Source organism: Hippopotamus amphibius, chromosome X (genome assembly GCF_030028045.1).
Source record: "Hippopotamus amphibius kiboko isolate mHipAmp2 chromosome X, mHipAmp2.hap2, whole genome shotgun sequence".
In the NCBI taxonomy this organism is placed as follows: Eukaryota; Metazoa; Chordata; class Mammalia; order Artiodactyla; family Hippopotamidae; genus Hippopotamus; species Hippopotamus amphibius.
This window is the reverse complement of record NC_080203.1, coordinates 94,076,162-94,094,336: the sequence shown is the minus strand read 5'-3', so window position 1 is coordinate 94,094,336 and position 18,175 is coordinate 94,076,162. Positions and strand designations below refer to the sequence as shown.

The following is an 18,175-nucleotide window of genomic DNA, read 5'->3' as shown; positions in this document are numbered from 1 at the left end:
GTGGCACGTGGACTCAAGAGTTGCAGTGCACGGGCTTAGTAGCCCCTTGGCATGTGGGATCTTCCCAGACCTAGGGCTTGATCCCGTGTCCCCTGCATTGGCAGGCGGATGCTTAACCACTGCACCACCAAGGAAGCCCGGTAGGGAGCCTCTAAGATGGCCCTCCCGTGGTCCTACTGCTATTAATGATTTCGTGTAATCCTCTCTCGAGTAACTTGCTTCTAAGCAACAGAATGCCTCAATGGTGAGGGGATGTCACTTCTATGACTAGATGACAAGAGATTGTAACTTCTGTTTTGCTAGCAGACTCTTCTATTGCTGACTTTGGTGAAGCAAAGTACACATGCTGTAAGCTGCCTCGTGAGCTTTCCTTCGTGGAAGGAAAGGCACAGATGGTAAGGACTGAGGGCACCTCCAGCTGACAGTCAGCAAGGAACTGAGGCCCTCAATTTAACAGGCTGCAGAGAACTGAAGTCTGCCTCAGTTGCTCCAAACTATGTTGGTGTGGAGCAGATTCTTCCCCAGTCCAGCTTTCAGATGAGTCTTCAGTCCTGCCCACACCTCCCCCGATTACACCCTCGTGAGAGCCACTGGAGTAGAGGACCCGACTAAGCCAGCCTGGATTCTTGACCTGCAAAAACTGGGAGATAATGAATGTATGATTTTTTAGCCACTAAGATTGTGGTAATTTGTTACACAGAAAGAGATAACAAATAGAGTATCCTTACTTGGAACCTAGAACAGAAAAAAAGACATTCGTGGAAAAACCAGTGAAATCTAAATAAAGCCTGGAGTTCCTAGTACTGTGATTTTTCTTAGCCTTAATAAATGTGCCATGGTTATTCACGCTGTTACCAGTAGGGGGAGCTGGACAACAGGTATGAGAACTCTCTCTGCTGCCTTTGCCACACTTTTGAAAATTTAAAATTACTTCAGAATACAAACTTTAAAAGAAAAAGACACTTCCGGGTATTACATGTTATCTTTGTAAAATAAAGAGAATATAGCAAATCTGAGGAGGAAAAGCTAAAACTATTAGGGAGGCTCAGCAACCAGGCCCTAGGGCTCACAGTACGTTAGGCTAGAAAGGGGCAGCAAGTGTGGTGGTCAAAACCTGATGGGAGTGACACAGGACCAAGCCGGAAGCCTGTCCTGGGAGTCAGTTTGGTTGAGAAACTCCAGAAATGTTTTTTCCCAGCCTAAGATACTTGTCTGTTCACTTCCATTTAAATTCCCCCCAAATGTCAACACCTGTTCCAAAACCCAAGTTGTTTGCCTGTTCCTCTACCTTTACGGTTTTTGTCTTTGCCATTCCCACCATCTGGATACCTCTACTGTCTGCCGGGAGATACCCTCATATACTTCCTTATCAGCTTCGAAAGTGAACCTGCAAGAAGATCTTCATTGGCCCCTCTGTCCCCAGTGACATTTTTCAAACCAGAGCCCTCACTTACCTAACTTCACCATTTACAGCTTCATCCATTTACCAGCTACGTATCGTCAGATAGTTACTTAAACTCTGTTCTATTCGTGTTTCTTCAAACATGAAATAGGAATAAGGATCAGTACTTTCTTGATAAATATTCCTTAGAATAATAAATTGGGTAAAATGCTTTTAACAGTTAGGAGGCTGCCTAGCAGATAGTTAAGGACTGATTGCTTTTGTTTGCACATTGTTTTCCTCCAGCCCCTCTATCTAAATTCTTGTATCCATCCCTCTCAAATCTGTTTCTTCCAAGAACCTTTCTTCCTCCTAGCCTTCATGAGCCACGCTCACTGCACAGACAAAAGCAAGGAAAGGAGACTCTTTGCCAAAGTTAAAAGCGCATCAAACACGCCTAGCATTTATTATTTTAATCACAAACCTACAGACCCCTCAGTACACCCTCCTCGGGCCTTGGCCCCAACAATCCAAAGCTGACAACCTTGGGTGTATGTGATAGGAGGGATGAGGATGCGCAGGGAGTGTCTCTTGATAACTCTGAAATGGGGAAGATTTCTCCAAATGGAGAACTGGGTGGAGGCCAGAGGTTGGGGGTGATCTAGCTTCTGAGTAGGGGGTCAATAAAAAAATCAGATAAACAAAAGAGGGAGTATATATGCTTTTGCAATCCTCCCCCTAAACCTCTGCCTTGGTGGGACAGGCTTCCGCTTGTTCCTGGGCTGGGGAACTCCCTGGAAAGGCCCCTTCCTTCATCCTGGTCCTATGCATGTTGAAAAAGAGTACTGGGGTGCTGGTTCTGGGAACCTGGACCCAGTACCCCCTAATCTCCATCATCTCCCCAATCTACCCTTCAAGGAAGGAGGCAGACCTCTGCCCAATGGTGGGGGTCTAACTCTCGCTCACTCCTGATCTCAGTCTGGAATGTCAACCCACAAGATTTCAAGATCTGCCCCCTTCTTCAAAGGTTAAGGTCGGCTTAGATCCCTCCTAGGTTAGGTCACACTGGTCCCAGGTTAAGGCGGGGGAGCTTAAGTACCACTCCTCCCTGCAGTGTGGAATGCTTGGATGTGATGTTGCTAAGAGACGAGAGCTGTGATCTCCACAAAGTTGCCAGGTCTTACTGACTCCTCCACACCTGAAATACCTGCGCTGGGTTGTTCCTATAGGGAAGGGGCAGGGCCTGACTCTTCCACTGCTAGAAGGCCAGGACTGAGTTTCCAGGTAAGGAAGGGGTTGGCTCTTATCCTCATTTCTGTTCTTTGCCTGGGCAGAGCAGGGTTCACAGGGGAAGGGGCAGGGCTTAAACCCCCAGGGTGGGACCTCCATCATTTTGACTCCTGTTCCTTGCCAGGATGGACTAGACTGGTGCTTCCAAGAGAGGGAATGGAGCAGTATCCTGATACCTCTTTATCCCAGGAAACCTGGCTAGGACAGTCCCTAGGGGCCAGAGGCCTACCTCATCCTGTCTCCTTCCCTCACCTGGGGAAGGGCGGGTCCCACAGGGCAGAGGTGAGGCTGCTATCTGCAGGAGACGGGCCCTCATGTCCCTACCTTCTCCATGTCTGAAATACTTGCACTGGCCTGTCCTGTGGGGAAGGAGCAGGGCCTCATCTGACTCCTCCTCCTCGCCTGGGTACAGGGGTGGGGCTTCATCACATCTCCTCTTCCCCTAGTACGCCTGGGCAGGACAGTCTCATGGAAAGGTGGGGGAACAGGCGGGGCCTCATCCTGACGTGTCCTCCTTTCCTGGGTGGGGAAGTCCCAAGGGAGGGGTGCGGCCTGATCAGGACTCCTCCTCCATGCTGAAGCTGCTGCGGCGACTGCTGGCCTTGGAGACTGCAGGGGATACTGAAGAAAGCAGGGGATCGGAGGCAGCCCGCAGTGGGGACAGGGCGCCCCCTGACAGTCCCCCCACCACCCCCTCCTCTTCCTCCATCAGAATGTCCTCCAGCCCCAGGTGGAAGGGGTCCCCTAGATCCCCCAGGTGGTCGCTGGGAAAGTGCAGGTCCAGAAGGGCATCCGAGGGTGGCGCTGGGGGCTGCTGATGGGGCGTACTCTGGGCAGATCCCCCCCCGGCATGAAACATTGCTGTGCCTGGCCTGCCCTCCTCTTCAACATCCAGCTGCTCTGGCTTGAGACTGTCAGAGGCTGAAGTTGTGGCCAGCGAGAGCAGCCCTGGGGTGGGAGGCACTGGTAGACCATGGATCTGGGCCTGCAGTTCTAGCTCCTGCAAAACATAGGGGGTGGGTGTGGAATAAGATGGGGTTCAGAGTCCCTCAGAGGCCGAGGATGTAACAGTTCCAAGGGCAGGCTGTCTGGGTTCCAATTCAGCCTCTGCCACTCACTCGTCGTGTAACTTTAGGCAAGTTGCTTACCGTCTCTGAGCCTCAAGAGTCCCAATCTAGAAAGTGGGTATAATAATGCTCCCTGTCTCACAGGATTGTTGTGAGGATTAACTTAGTAAATGGAGAGAAGGCTCTTGTGACAGTGCATGGCACAAGATAAAACACCATGTCCGTTAACCAATATTCATTATTATTCTTGTCCGTGGTCTGATTACTACTTCTCATCACCATCACCACCACCATCACCATCACGCAAGTCAGGAAGCCTGGGAATCCCCCAAATAGGCCAGGAGGGGAAATTCTAGCCTGTTCTCCCACTGCTTCTGCCTCTGCCTCCAGGAAGCACCCCCCCGCCCGCCCCCACCACCGCCTCCTCCTCCCAGACCTGAATTCGGAGCTGCAGGCTGCGGTTGGCTTGCTCCAGGGATCGCTGCCGGCTCTCCAGGTCTTTGGAGCGCTGCTGCTCTTTCTGCAACTTGCGGATGTAATCTACAGAGGCTTTCAGGATGGTGCCCTTGTTCCAGCGCATCTCCCTGTGGGGCCCGAGGGGGAGGAAAAGAAGGGAATGCTGCACATGGAGCCTCTCAGGAGCCGCAGGGGGTGACTGCACCAGGTAGACGGAGCACTCCGCCACATGCCTAGAACTTGAGGTGGAGGGACATCAAGGGTATGCAATGCCTGGATGAAAACCACTTACTTGCAATCTTGCAATGATGCCCCATCACACCCCGAACCCAGGAAGCTCTCTCTGACCTGATCCCATACTGCTCTTCTTGCCTACGCCCCTCTGATTCATCTCACTGCAGCCACACTGGCTTCTCAATGCTCCTGGAACATGGAAAATCATTCCCACCTCAGGGCCTCCAGCCCAGCTCTGCCGTCCACATTGAACACTCTTCTCTCAGACACCCAGATGGCTCCTGCCTCACATCCTTAGGCTCTCAAATCAAATGTTTCCTCGCCAGTTGAGGCCTGCCCCGTCCCCACACTCCTCACTCCAAACTGTGATCCTCTCCAACCTCCCCATCATCTTCCTTCCATTCTTGATTCCTCTCCACAACACTCATCATAACCACCGGATTTTGCTTATTTATCTTATTTGCTGTCTGCCTGCCCCTGCTAAAACATCAGTTCCACGAGGTCAGGGATTTTGGGGGGTTTTGTTCCCTCTGGTATCCTCAGGGCCTAGCATGGTACCTGGCACGAAGCAGAAGCAGCTGAATACATTTCTCGAGGAAATAAAGGAAGGATTACATTAGCAAAGAACTGTCTATGTTGTACAGGGGGCCAGACGAGGTACACGGGCCATAATGTCATGCTTCTAGAATTTTAGATGGGAACATGGTGAGGGGCTACTACCCTGCTCAGGGTGAGGAAAGCTGGGTGAGAAAGGCGCAAAGGAGCAGGACTGCCCGGGTGGTTCCCACTTAGAGCGGGCCCACCCGGGAATGACTTTCAGGGAGCGGGGCCCCCGCCCCACCTTCCACCAGCCTAGGGCTCCCGGCCCAGACTCACGGGTCACTGGACTTGGGGATGAGGGTGCCCAACTCCTTGATCCTGTCGTTAATGTTGAATCGCCTGCGACGTTCAACTTTGAAGGTGGGGGAGAGAAAGTGGGAAAGAGTCATCAACAGGCCGAGGAGGGAAGAGGAGAAACTGGGGAGTTGGGAGGCTGCTGCAGGGAGGGGCCTCCGAGGAAGGCGGGGCTGCACGGGCATGCGGGCGGGGGCGCGCGCGCACGTGCACGTGCACGCGCTCACACTCACTCAGGTTGTGGTTGTCTTTCTTCTGCCGCTCCTTCAAAAGGGCCTTGGCCTCCGTCTCTGGAAGAGAGCAGGGGAGGTGGTCAGGGCCTCTGGGCCTGGGAAAGATGACAGGCGATAGAGGGCAGCACGTGCAGCCGCTGGGGTAGGCTCTGGTGGGCACAGGCAGGGGAAGTGGCTCTTTACAAAGTGCCACCCTTCTGACGATTTTTAAAGAAGCCATGGTGACAGGCCACTTGTTAAACTCAAGAGGAGAGGAAGCGGAGTGAAGGCAGGACCGTGGGCCATATGGACAAAGACGGCAAACAGCCCCCCATTTCTGTCTGTTTAAACCCTCTTCCCCTAGAAGCAGGCCTGACCCCCAGACCTGGTAGATATGGGGCTCACCCTGGGGTATAGGATGACTGCACGGGGCCAAGACCCTGGCCCTTACCAGAGATCTCCCGTTTGATGTTGGGCAGCTCAGCTGGACAGGAGTTGCTGACGGTGATGGCTGGCGTGGCCACGCCCTGACTACTGTACACATCAAGCAGATTTCCTGACACAGGCAGCTGCGGGCAGGGAGAGCAGAAAAACGATGGTTAGAAGCAGACCCCAGGCTCGGCCCCTCCTTCGAACCAGGTTCCCGATCCTCCACACACCCCAAGGCAGGGCCCCCTCATGCAAGGACTGGCTGGCTCAGCATGGGAACCCTTCCTTCTCCTTCAAGGGAACTTCACACAACAACTCAACAGGGAGGACAGGGTCAAGGGGATCTATGCTGCTTTGCTAGGGAACTGGAGCCTGCCTGGCCTGTTCATTGTGTCCGCACAGCCCCTCAAATCCCCCAATGACTCCTGAAGCCCCTGTCCCAAACCCCTGTGCTGGCTCTGAGGAGAAGTACCAGAAAACCACCCTTCTCAGGTCTCTGTCACCTCCAGTGCAACATTTCAGCCCCTCCTAGAGCGACATTCCAATTCACCATTCTTGGAACACTCCAACCCAGTCTTCTCAGAGCTTGGGAAACTGTCATGGCAACATTCCACCCAAAATCTGGCCTTCTGGAGAAATCCGGCCCAATCTCCAGTCTTTTGCTGTGATTGTGTTGCATACAGTCTCTGGCTGCCATGCACCAAGGTCCTGACTCTAGCACCTTCTTACACATTCTGATCTCTCAGGATTTCTTATCCAACTACTCAACAAGCACTGTTTTTATATCAGCCTAGTTTTTTTTTTCTCCTTCACCCTCTGCTAGATACACCCTAGGGCAACAAACTAATCCATAAGTAATTAGTCCCACCTCTTGATGAATTTTCATCTCTTGAAACCCCCAGTAGTCTGCTGAATCCATCTCACATAAGGTCCCAATCTCTAGCTGTGCCCAGATCATTGAAAAATTCTGATAAATTGGTACCATTTTTACATGCGCTTCTATCCTCTTGATAAGCTGGAGAGAAGTAAAGCTATAGTCACTTGGTATGTCCCAAAGCGAGTTATGGGACTCTTGGAATGTTCAGAATCAGAATGTTATAATTCACTGGTGTATCTCTTGCTCTAGAAAGTTTTATCCAATCTTTACAAGGACCCAGCCTCTTGGCACAGTTCACTGTAAGAGATGTGGTATGTTCTAATCACTTCAAGGTCCAACCACATCAAATCTGGACACCTTTGGCATATCATGTTCCAATCACTTCATGGTCTGGCTATGTCCTCATGACCTCAATGTCTTGGTACATTCAAAATGCTACAAGAGTCCCACCTCTTGATTCCTCCCACAGTAAAGCCTGAGTGCTTTGGTATGCCCTAACAGCACCATGAAGTCCCCACCGTGTATATACCAGAATCTACAAGGTCTACCTCTTCATGCAGTCCAAAATGGCCTCAGGGCACTGGTGTGCCCCATTCTCAACATACAGCCTCCATCTCTATCTCAGTACAACCTAAGGTGACAGTCTCTTCCATATACAGCCAGCCCAGGTGTATATAAGATATCCCTCAGTGATAGAGGGATGTGCTAATTTTCAGATCAACCTCCCATCTCAGGGCCTCACCGTGCTGGGGAGCTGCAGCCCCGTGGTGCCTCCGGGCAAATAGCTGAGCATCTCATCGTTGTAACTGGACTCCAGGCTGATGATCTCATCGATGACATCATCAATCTCGCAGAAGAAATACGGAAGAGTGTTAGAAGAAGGTGGGGCAGGGGGAGCACGGGAGGGTCACCTGCAGCCACTCACCTCCTTCTCTGAGCTAGACCCGATGGTGAGCAGCGCCATGGGGCTGTTGGGAGCACTGCCAGTGGGGCCGGTAGTGTGGGCAGCCTCAGGGGCAGGGAGCGGCTGGGCAGTAGCAGCCCCCGGTGGTGGGGTGAGGGCCTGGGACGCCAGCTTGGGCCCAAGTGTGGTGGACAAGTACTGCTTCACCTGCTGCCGGCGCGCCTGCTGCAGGTGGTAGCGCGTTGGGTTCTCTAGATGGGTCTGCACCTGTGGAATGAGGGGGAGACGGGATGGGAGGAAACAAGATAGAACAAGGCTCAGAGGGGTGACTCTGAGCCCCAACTTGCCCCTCAGAAGTCATCTATTCCTAGGCTCAGGATGGCAAACCAGAATCTGAGAACCCTCTCCCACCCCCAAATACTAATAAGTCTCCCCCAGGACCCAAACTCCCTTTCTCAGAGATCCTTCACAGCCCCCAAGATCTTCCCATGGCTGGCAGAATCCTTCACAGTTTCTGGAGTACCCTGTCACAGTCCCCAAGGCTCCCCCACCCCGACAAAGTCTGTGACCCCACCGAACAGACGTGGAAACTATACATGGCTTCCTAAGACACGCCAATGGCCAAAGAATTCCTAATGCATAAGCATACAAAGCCACTTCCCAGACTCCAGGGCCCAATCAGGGATTCGTGAGCTTCCATGGTCCACCAACACATCCTATGGCCCTCAAGAACCCCTCACAACTCCACAAGAACACCTTGGAAATCCTAAACAAATGGAACACTAGGACAGCCCCCTTTTAACAGTACCTGAGACCTTCCTTAGAGCCCCTAGGACCTCTCCCCAAAGCCACCAGGACCAATCCTCAGTCACCAGGAGCCCCTCCCAGGGCCTCTGGATGTCACCTTACCTTGAGCACCTCCCTGGGCACCTGAGCAGGGGGAGGACGACCCAATGTGTGGCCCCCAGCAGAGACGCCAACCACAGAGATGGCAGGAGAGGCAGGTGCAGGACTAGGGAAGGGAGAGGCTGCAGCCTGTTCCCGACGCTCACGCCTCTCCTGCTCCTGGGCCTGGGCCCGCATTAGCTGCTGCCGCAGCAAGACCCGTGATGAAGAAGATGACGACATGGCAGGGGTCCTGGAGCCCCCTGCAGAAGATGATGCACAGACTGTAGCTGGGGTGGCTGGTGTGGCCTGCAGTGATATTGGGAGGCTGTGGAATGGGAAATATGGGGCCACAGGTAAGCTCAAAGTCTTGGCCCAAGCCTAAGGAGTCATAGCATGATGGAGCAAACATAGGAACCTGGCCTGTTCTCTGCCTTCAGAGGCCACAATGTGGAGAGGAGATAAAGGAACCAGACCTGGTCACAACCCTCAGGGGTCACAGTTGGGTGGCGGAATTTTTGCTCTCAGTCCTTATGGTGAAGCCCGGATTTGGCCTATTCATATATTGAGCCGAGATATCATTGCTCAGCTCTGGGAGCTATTTAAAGGAGAGCAGAAGGAAACAGAATTTAGGTTGTGGCCATAGATATGGACACAGAGAGCTCTTAAGCTCAATTTGGGGCTGGAGATGCTCCCTGAGCTCCTGGGGGTGGGCGTCAGGCTCTATGGGCAACCGCTGGCCCTTCTTCCTCCCCTGCCTGGGCCTCTGGTCCTAGGAGCTAGTCAGTCTTGAAAATCTCAGAGATTTCACAATCCTCTCTTCCTGCCCCTCTTCCAGGTCCCCTCCCCTCTCTTAGAGCCCAGGCCCATGACTCAGCACATTTAGACTTTGAAGCTTGGGGGAAAGAAGAGACCAGCAGGGGTCCTTCAAGGGCTGGGGGTGGGTGAATTTGTCGAGTTGGGGGGTGACCAAGGGTTATGGGAACGGCTCTGCCTACTTGGGGGCTGGGCTTGAGCAGGCCACGCCCTGTGTCTGGGAACTCCAGGCATGCTGCAATTTTTATCTATGAATGGATGTGCAGGTGGGGTGGGAGGAAACAGGGGAGATCTTGCCTGAGATACTGGAATCCTAGCTTGGCCTCCTGCTTTCCACATGCTCTTTCTGGCCCTTAATTTTACTCCCTGAAAAATTGAGGCTGGTGAGAGAATGGGTTGGGCTGGCACTGAGGGCCTCTGCCCATCAAGAGGGGATGGAGGGGCCTGAGGAATCCAGAGGGGAGTCAGAGAGAGGAGACATACCTTGAGCGTAGTGATAGGGGTTGGCTTTTGAGCTCGTAGAAGCTGTCAGGATCAAGGACGTTTTCTAATTCGATGTCAGCAACAATCCCGGATTCCGGAAGCAAAGAGTTCAGGCTGAGGGTGGGGGGAAGGCAGGGGTGATGGTCAGTGATTGTATGGAGACGTCATTCCCCTGAGAGAGACAGAGACATAGACAGAGACAGAAGAGAAAAGAAGAAAAGAGAAGCATACACCAGGAGGGAGGAGAACAGATTGTTTCCCTCACATTTGGCCACTTTGCTGAAACCACCACCATGAATTTCCATGTCTTCTCCCCTCCTCACTCTCTTTTGCTCTGTGTTACCCATAGTTTCTTAAAATTGAAAATAATAAGCATGGATCCCAGCTCCTCGAGCTAACAATCACCTGGGTGTACAACCTGGGTTTCAGGAGAGTAGAAACGAAGAATTTAGGAATGACAATTCACTTTGTGGGATTCCTGACTTTGCATTCAGAGTTCGCCCAGCCCCCACACCCCCCACTGTTTTCCTGGCTGCTGAAAGTGAGCCTGTTTAGGTCCACAGGCAAACAGCACCGTAGGGGCTTCCCCCGGCAGAACGGTCCATTGTAACACAAACTGAATGCATCACAAAGAGAACTGGGGTAGCCCAAGGATTCACCACTTTGCAAAAGAGCTCCCTGCCACCAACCCTGCCCCAGCCAGAGTTTGTGGGATGCGAGCACGCATCCCAGAACAAGATGGAAATAACAAAGGCTCCCCTCGGTCCAACAATCTGGATTTACATGCAGGAGAATTTGGGTGGATGATCCGCTTTACATGAACTTTCTTTTCTTGATCAGAGGAGCTTGCCCAGCGCTCTCCAGTTTTTTGGATAGATCAACACAAACACACCTCCAATACCAACACCCACTGACACACAAAATAAGAAGCCATGTACACCCCTCCCTTTCAACTATTGCCACTACAGTGATGCTCTAGGTTGTTATAAAAGCATTAGAAGATGGTAAACTGATATATGGAAAGGCTCCTCCTCAACCCTCCATGCTGGGTACAAGAGCCTAGTGTGTGGATATGCATCCTTGAATTTAGTCAAAGATTTAGAATCCTGAAATTGTCGCTGACTTCACTTGACCAGAATTCTTGCCCCTCCCCAAGAATCTGTCTTCCTCCCTTTCCTCACCCACAGACGGGGCCCTAAAACCACCCAGGAAGTTGGGAAGAGGAAGCTCGGGGAGCTGCTGAGCTCAGCACAATCCCAGGCAGAAAGTAGGCAAAGCCCCCTCCCAGGCTCCCACATCCATTGCACTGAAGTTGGAAGAGCTGGGCACTGGGGTGGACAGGGTATGGACAGAGAGGGCTGGGGCTTCCAGGCCCGCTGATGGAAGTGAGGTTAAGAGGTCAGAGACGACCCACCCAGGCAGGGATGGTGCAATTGGTGCTCATTCCAGCTCTAGGGTCAGATTCAAGATTGTCTCCAGGGCCTGAGAGACAGACTGGGAAGGTGAAGTTAAAAAGAAAAAAAAACCACAACCCTGTGTCTGTGTATGTGTGTAAGGGGTGAAAGGGGCTGGCTGAGAGGCTCGGGCAGGTGGCAGCAGGAACAAGACCCTCCTCTGGGTTCCCAAATAAGGTCTGAGGCCTTCTCTAAGAGGTAACACCATCTCCATTGCCTGTCTGTCTGACTGTTTCTCATTCAAGCCCCTATGGGGGTGTGGGAAGAGGGCTTTTCCACTACCCAGCTGGATGGGTGGGCAGGTGAAGGGATTATTCTGATCAAGTCTTGATGAATGTTGCTTTTCTTGTTCACTCACACACACTCACGAGGCTGGTCCCACGCACTATATCCGAGATACCCCCAAATCCCTCCAGAGTCATTTTATCCCCAAACACAGCCTCCAGCAACCAGCCACTGGGAGTCACCAAGCTTCCAAGACAGCACACTTGTCTCCAGGACCCCTCCTCTGAGGGAAAAAGTCCCTAAAAATCAGTGCCTCACCTACAGAGTGCCCCCTCAAATTCATTCCCCTCATATCTGACTCAGGGACCCCAAATTATGCCTCTAGTTAGTCTCAGTTTCCGAAGTTCAGCTACCCTAGACTAGTTTTTGGACACAACAGAATCAGCTCCTCTAGACCCAGTCAGGGCCACCCCCAAATCTGAACTAGGCCTCCCTTAATGCACTTCCATGACTCCTTTAAGCCTCAGTCCAAGCAAGCCACCGCCAGATTCCTTAGATGCCCCCCCAAGTCGGGAGCCCAGACGTCTTCCAAGACTAGGCCGAGGGCCTCCAATCACAGTCCTGGGCCCCCGCTGCCCCCAGATCAGGCCCCCGGGAACCCCAGTTAGCACTACCGGTCCCAGGCGGTCCCGCACCTGAGCAGCTGGGCCGAGTCGGCCGGCCTGCGCTCCTCCAACAGCACGAACACGGCTCGAGGGCCCTCCGCGCTGGCCTCTACGCCGTCCCGAGCTGGCTCGGCCGCATGAGACATGACGCCCGGCCCCGGGCGAGCCCTGCCAGGCCGGTCGGGCCTCGGCCCGGTCCCCCTAACAAAATAAGAGTCCCCCTCCCCCGCTCGCCACCGCCTCCTCCGCTAAGCCATGGAGCGAGCTCTGCGCGGGCGGGCGGGCGGCGTCGGGGAGATGGGATGGGCCGTGAGTCATCCCCCGCCCAGAACGGACCAACACCCCCCCTCAACCTAACCCCGGACGACCGCCCTCCTCCCCCTCGTCCTCTTCCCCCTCCTCCCTGGGCTGGGGAAACTCCACAGGAAGTGACCGCACCGAGGATAGACAGCACGCCGGACCACGCCCTCTGGGTGAGGCGGCCAATCGTTGAGGGATGGCTCAAGGGCCCGCCCTAAGCTACGCCTCCGAAGCCGAGAGAGGACTAGATTCGGCAGGCCCTTATTCCGAGAAGGGGGCACCTAGGCCACGCCCTCAGAGACAGAGGCAAATCAATGAGAGGTAATTTGATTGAGCCACGCCTCCTCTTCTCAAATTATCCCTCCAAGCGACATTAAGCCGCTCCTTGGATCCTCTGCGCCTGCGTATGATGGCCTGTCCCCGCGGAGGGTCTCTAGGCTACGCTTCTAGCTCCGGAAACGCGCCCTCTCTAGGCCAATATTCGTAACATCCACTCCCTAAACCGCGCTCCAACCTTGATCTAGCGGTGCTTCCTCAGCCAAAGCCATAGCCTTGAGGCCTAGGCCAATACATTCCCGGAAGGTGCGCACCAGAAACCCCACCCTTTCGGTACCTACAGTCCAGCCGCCCAGCTGGTCTTCCTGGAAGCTCTCCGCCTTCTCTCTGTCGTTTAGAGCGGTTATTGTACTAGGTCGCTGTGCTACACTGTAGGTGCTTAGTAAGTCCTTGACAGAGGGATGAGTGAGTGGAAGGATGGAAATTAGATCTGGTCCCTTCTGTGGATGACTTCTGAAATCATAAAGACCAGGGTTTGAATATGGGCAAGGGACTTTTCCTTCCCCAGCCTCAGCTTTCCTGGCCTGTCAAATACGGGTCGTAATAACTGTCTGGCAAGGTCGTTATGAGGCTTAGAGGTAATTTTTGAATAGTGCTAGCAGGTTGTCTGGCATACAATGATCTCTCCAAAAGTTAATTGATTCACTCATTTGTGCACTGATTTAACAAACATTTGTTGAGCTCCTCTGTGTGCCAGATACATGCAAGCCCACTTGCAAACAGCAGAGGGTCCCACCCATACCTTCAGATGCACAGTCAGCTCACAAAATACCCGGACCTACAACCTTCCCTTTACTCTTCCCAACATCTCAAGCCCATGCCCATTAGCTGGACCACCCGGAACTTCACTGAGCTCCCATTTGCCTTGCACCTTCCTGTATTGGCACCCTTATTTCCCAAGTCGGCTTAGTAAACACGCGCATTCCCATACGCTCACCCACAAACATTACCCACGTAATAAAGACGACAGTTCTTCCCCAAATTAATCTTTAAAAAATCAATACATTACCAATAAAAATTGCAAAATGGAACTCGTAGACCTGATGTTGAAATTCCTACGGTGCCTTAAATACGCAAGAATATCTACTTTTATAAAAGAAGACGAAAGAGGAGGGCATCGTCTTACCGGATTCAAAATGTCTGACAAAGCTCTAGTTATTGAAATATCGTGGGACTTCCCTGGCGGTCCCGTGGTTATGATTCCGCGCTTCCACCGCAGGGGGTGCGGTTTCATCTCTGGTGGCGGAACTAAGATCTCGCCAGCAGTGCAGCCAAAAATTAAAATGAATAGAATAGAATAGAATAGAATAGAATAGAATAGAATAGAATAGAATAGAATAGAATAGAATAGAATAGAATAGAATAGAAGAAGAGAAGAGAAGAGAAGAGAAGAGGATAGAATAGAATAGAATAGAATAGAATAGAATAGAATAGCCATAAAAAAGGCTTTGTGATATGGGAGTAGGAATAGAAAACTAGATCAACGGTACAGGAAAAAAAAATCCAAAAATCGACCTAAGTATTGTGGGAATTAGTAAATGACAAAAGTGATATTTCAAGTCACTGGGAGAGAGATGGACTATTTACTAAAATGGTTTGGGGAGAAATGACTGTCTTTTGTGGGGAGGGATTAGATTCCAGTTTTACTCAGTTCAGAAAAATGGGTTGGCAAAGGACGTAATCATTAAAAAAACATAAAAAGTATCAGAACAAAATATGTTTGGAGAATATGTTTAAGTCTTTGGCAAAAAAGAAGGTCGTCTTAAACAGGATACAAAAAGCAAAAGCTATAAAGAAAAGTAATAATAAGCAACATTTATCGGTCATTCTTGGCACTTTATCTGTATTAGTTCGTTTTAATCCTCGCAACAAACCTCCAAGGAGGGTTCCATTTATTATCCCAAACTACAGATTAGGAAATTAGGTACAGCAAAGTTGTCACTTGCCCTATGTCACCCCAGTTTATAAAACCTGGGATTGGAACCCAGGCACTTTATATCACCATGTTCCACCATCTCTCCAATTTGAGCACATCAAAATATAAAACTATAATCTGATGAAAGATGCTACAAAGTTAAAAGACTTGCAGCACACTGAGAGAAAAAATTTATAGCATTAGACCCAAAGATTAGTTATCTTGTCACACACCCCAGTTCTACAAATACCAACCTCATACACACATCCCAAATATCTCCATGACAAGCGCGACCCCATCACATACCCTGCCTCCATCCTCCGTTTATCTCTGTGTCTTTTAATCTCTTGCTCACAACTTCACAACTTTTTCAACATGGCTCTCTCTTTCTCTGTCTCCCCCCTCCCCCTTTCTCTGTCTGTCTCTGTCTCTGTCTCTCTCTGGAAGCTGTGGTTTCAATGCAACGCAACGGAGGGGTGGGGTGAGTGGGAGATATGGAGGGAGGAGAGGGCAGTTGGGTGGTGAAATTTGGGATGTTTATAGAGAGATGTGGGGGGTGATTGAGGGTGGCTTGCGGTGGATTGGGATCTATTACAGGACATTTGGCGCACGACTAAAGGATCACATCTTCAGCAGGAATGGGGCTGCTAGAAGACAGTTTAAGAGTGCAGGTGGCAGCTATTGGAGGGTAGATTGGGAATACTTTTGTGGGGGGATTAGAAGATCATTTGAGATGCAGTTGGAGGGACTATGGAATGTTAGTTTCATCTTTTGTAGTTTAAGGAATTGTTAATAGAACTGTTAACTGTCATAGGATAGTGTGGTAGGCTAATGCCCCCCCAAAAGATATCCATGTCCTTTTTCCTTATTAGTAATGTATATATGGCAATCCCAATCTCCCAATTCATCCCATCCCAACCTCTCCCCACCATCCCCCGCTTTTCCCACTTGGTGTTCATATGTTTGTCCTCTACATCTGTGTCTCTATTTCTGCCTTGCAAACAGGTTGATTTGTAGAAAAATGGTACAAATCACCGGTTTGCACAGGCTTCTCATTGCGGCGGCTTCTTTTGTTGCGGAGCACTGGCTCTAGGCGTACAGGCCTCAGTAATTGTGGCTCTCAGGCTCTAGAGCACAGGCTTAGTAGCTGTGGCACATGGACTTAGTTGCTCCGCGGCATGTGGGATCTTCCCGTACCAGGGCTCAAACCCATGTCCCCTGCATTGGCAGGAGGATTCTTAACCACTGCGCCACCAGGGAAATCCCGATTTCTTATATTTTTAAGCCACCAAATCTGTGGTAATTAGTTACAGCAGCCACAGGAAACTAATATAGATTTTGGTACCTGGATATGGAATACTGCTTTGTCTTAGTCTGCTTGGGCTATCATAACAGAATACCACAGACTGTGGTATTAAACAACAGAACTTTATTTTCTCACAGTTCTTGGAGGCTAGAAGTCCAAGATCAAGGTGCCATCTGGGTTGATTTCTGATGAGAGCAGTCTTCCTGACTTGCAGATGACTGCTTTTTGTTGTGTCCTCATGTGGTGTTTCCTTTGTGCAGGTGCACTCCCGGTATCTCTTCCTCTTTTCATAAGGACACCATTCCTATTGGATAAAAGCCCCACCCTTATGACCCCATTTAACGTTAATCATCTCCTTAACTGCTCTATTTCCAAATACAATCATACTGAGGGGTCAGGGCTTCAACAAATGAATTGAGGGGAGGGTGGACACAATTAAGTCCATAGCATGTTGTAACAAATACCTAAAAAAATTGAAGTGGCTTTGGAATTGGATAGTGGAGAGAGGCTGGAAGAATTTTGAGGCACATGATAGAAAAAGCCTAGATTGCTTTGAGTAGACTGTTGGTAGAAATGTGAATGTTAAAAGCACTGCTGGTGAAGGCTCAGAAGGAAGTGAGGAGCACAGTAGAGAAAGCATACATTGTCTTAGAGAATATATATATCATCACAAACAGAATATTGGTAGAAATATTGATGTTAAAGGTGCTGCTGGTGAGGGCTCAGAAGGAAATGAGGAACATGTTATTGGAAACTGGAGAAAAGAAAATCCTTATTATATAAAGGCAGAAAACTTAGCTGAATTATGTCCTACAGTTGTGTGGAAAGCAGAACTTGTAAGTGATGGACTTGAATATTTAGCTGAGGAGATTTCCAAGAAAAATGTTGAAGGTGCTGTCTGGTTTCTTCTTGCTGCGTAAAGGAAAATGTGAAAAGAAAGAGAGAAATTGAGGAAAGAAATATAAAGCAAAATGGATCCAGGATTTGATGATTTGGAAAATTCTCAGGCTGTCCAGATTGCAAAAGACACAAAATTTGGAAGATTTATTGTCAGGAAAGTATGCTCTGGAGAGAAAGCCAAGGGTGTGGCTGGACAGCCTTTTGCTAGTACTAAAGACGTTTTGTGTGTGACTCATGGATCCTCTCAACCATCTCTGTAGAAGTCAGGAATAGAGATGGGATTATCCATGAAAGATTTGAGGAGGACCCTCTTGTCTAATGATGTGAATCCCTGTGCCCTCCATGGGAGACCCAAAAGATTTTTCAGAATGTTATACCGACAGAAACACTGCCTGATTGGCTTGAAAAAAAAAAAAAAACAGAGACAGGATGAAATGAAGGAAGGATGTTGGACTCCCAAAATTTTACTGGAAGGATACAGGTTAAACTACTCAGCAGCAGACATGCACTACCCTTCAAGGGAAAGGAAAAATGACTCTGAGAGCACAGCCTTGAGCCCAGAGGTGGAGCCTCAAGCCACAGATGATTGATTATTCCCAGGCCTTGAAACTGAATGAAACTTGCCGCGCTGGATTTCACAATTTCTTGGGACAAGTGACACCTTTTTTTCCTTCTGTTTCCTCCCCTTTGAATTAGGAATGTCTATAACTCTTTATCCTATGCCTGTCACACCGTTGTGTTTTGGGAACAGATAACTTGTTTTCCAGTTCCTCAAGTCCAGAGATGGAGAGGAATTTTGCCTCAGGGTGGATCATACCCAGAGGCTCACTCACACCTGATTTAGATTATTTAGATGATGAGATTTGAAACTTCAGAGCTGATTTAAAGTCAGATTTTGAACTTGAGTTGATGCTTTAATGGGCTGAAATTTGGGGAGTACTGGAATAAGGTCCATGTGTTTTTCACATAGAGTGGATGTGTATCTTTGGAGGCCAAAGGGTGTACTGTTGTAGGCTGAATGATGCCCCCTCACCGAAGATATGCACATGCTAATTCCTGGAACCTTTGAATGTACCTTAGATTGGAAAAAAAGACGAAAAGAAAAAGGGACTTAGCAGTTTGTAGATGTGATTAAGGTAAGGATTT

General features: G+C 50.2%; 1 protein-coding gene across 1 annotated transcript; it reads right to left on the bottom strand.

Moving 5' to 3' along the window:
* Nucleotides 1-1,807: 1,807 nt before the first annotated feature.
* Nucleotides 1,808-12,612, bottom strand: TFE3 (transcription factor binding to IGHM enhancer 3). The gene is made up of 10 exons (XM_057718791.1): nt 12,303-12,612; nt 9,929-10,042; nt 8,654-8,957; nt 7,766-8,011; nt 7,583-7,687; nt 5,986-6,103; nt 5,556-5,612; nt 5,305-5,380; nt 4,175-4,322; nt 1,808-3,671 (listed from the first exon to the last, which is right to left on the bottom strand). Exons 1-10 carry the CDS (start codon nt 12,416-12,418, stop codon nt 3,228-3,230), a joined length of 1,728 nt encoding a protein of 575 aa, XP_057574774.1. The 5' UTR covers nt 12,419-12,612; the 3' UTR covers nt 1,808-3,227.
* Nucleotides 12,613-18,175: the final 5,563 nt, after the last annotated feature.

Bases quoted from the DNA above. Each gene is read 5' to 3' on its own strand.
- TFE3 (XM_057718791.1), bottom strand. From the start codon at position 12,418: ATGTCTCATGCGGCCGAGCCAGCTCGGGACGGCGTAGAGGCCAGCGCG. The intron at 10,043-12,302 runs GTGCGGGACCGC...CCCCACCCTCAG, and splicing joins GACTCGGCCCAGCTGCTCAG to CCTGAACTCTTTGCTTCCGG. The intron at 7,688-7,765 runs GTGAGTGGCTGC...TTCTTCTGCGAG, and splicing joins GGTCTAGCTCAGAGAAGGAG to ATTGATGATGTCATCGATGA.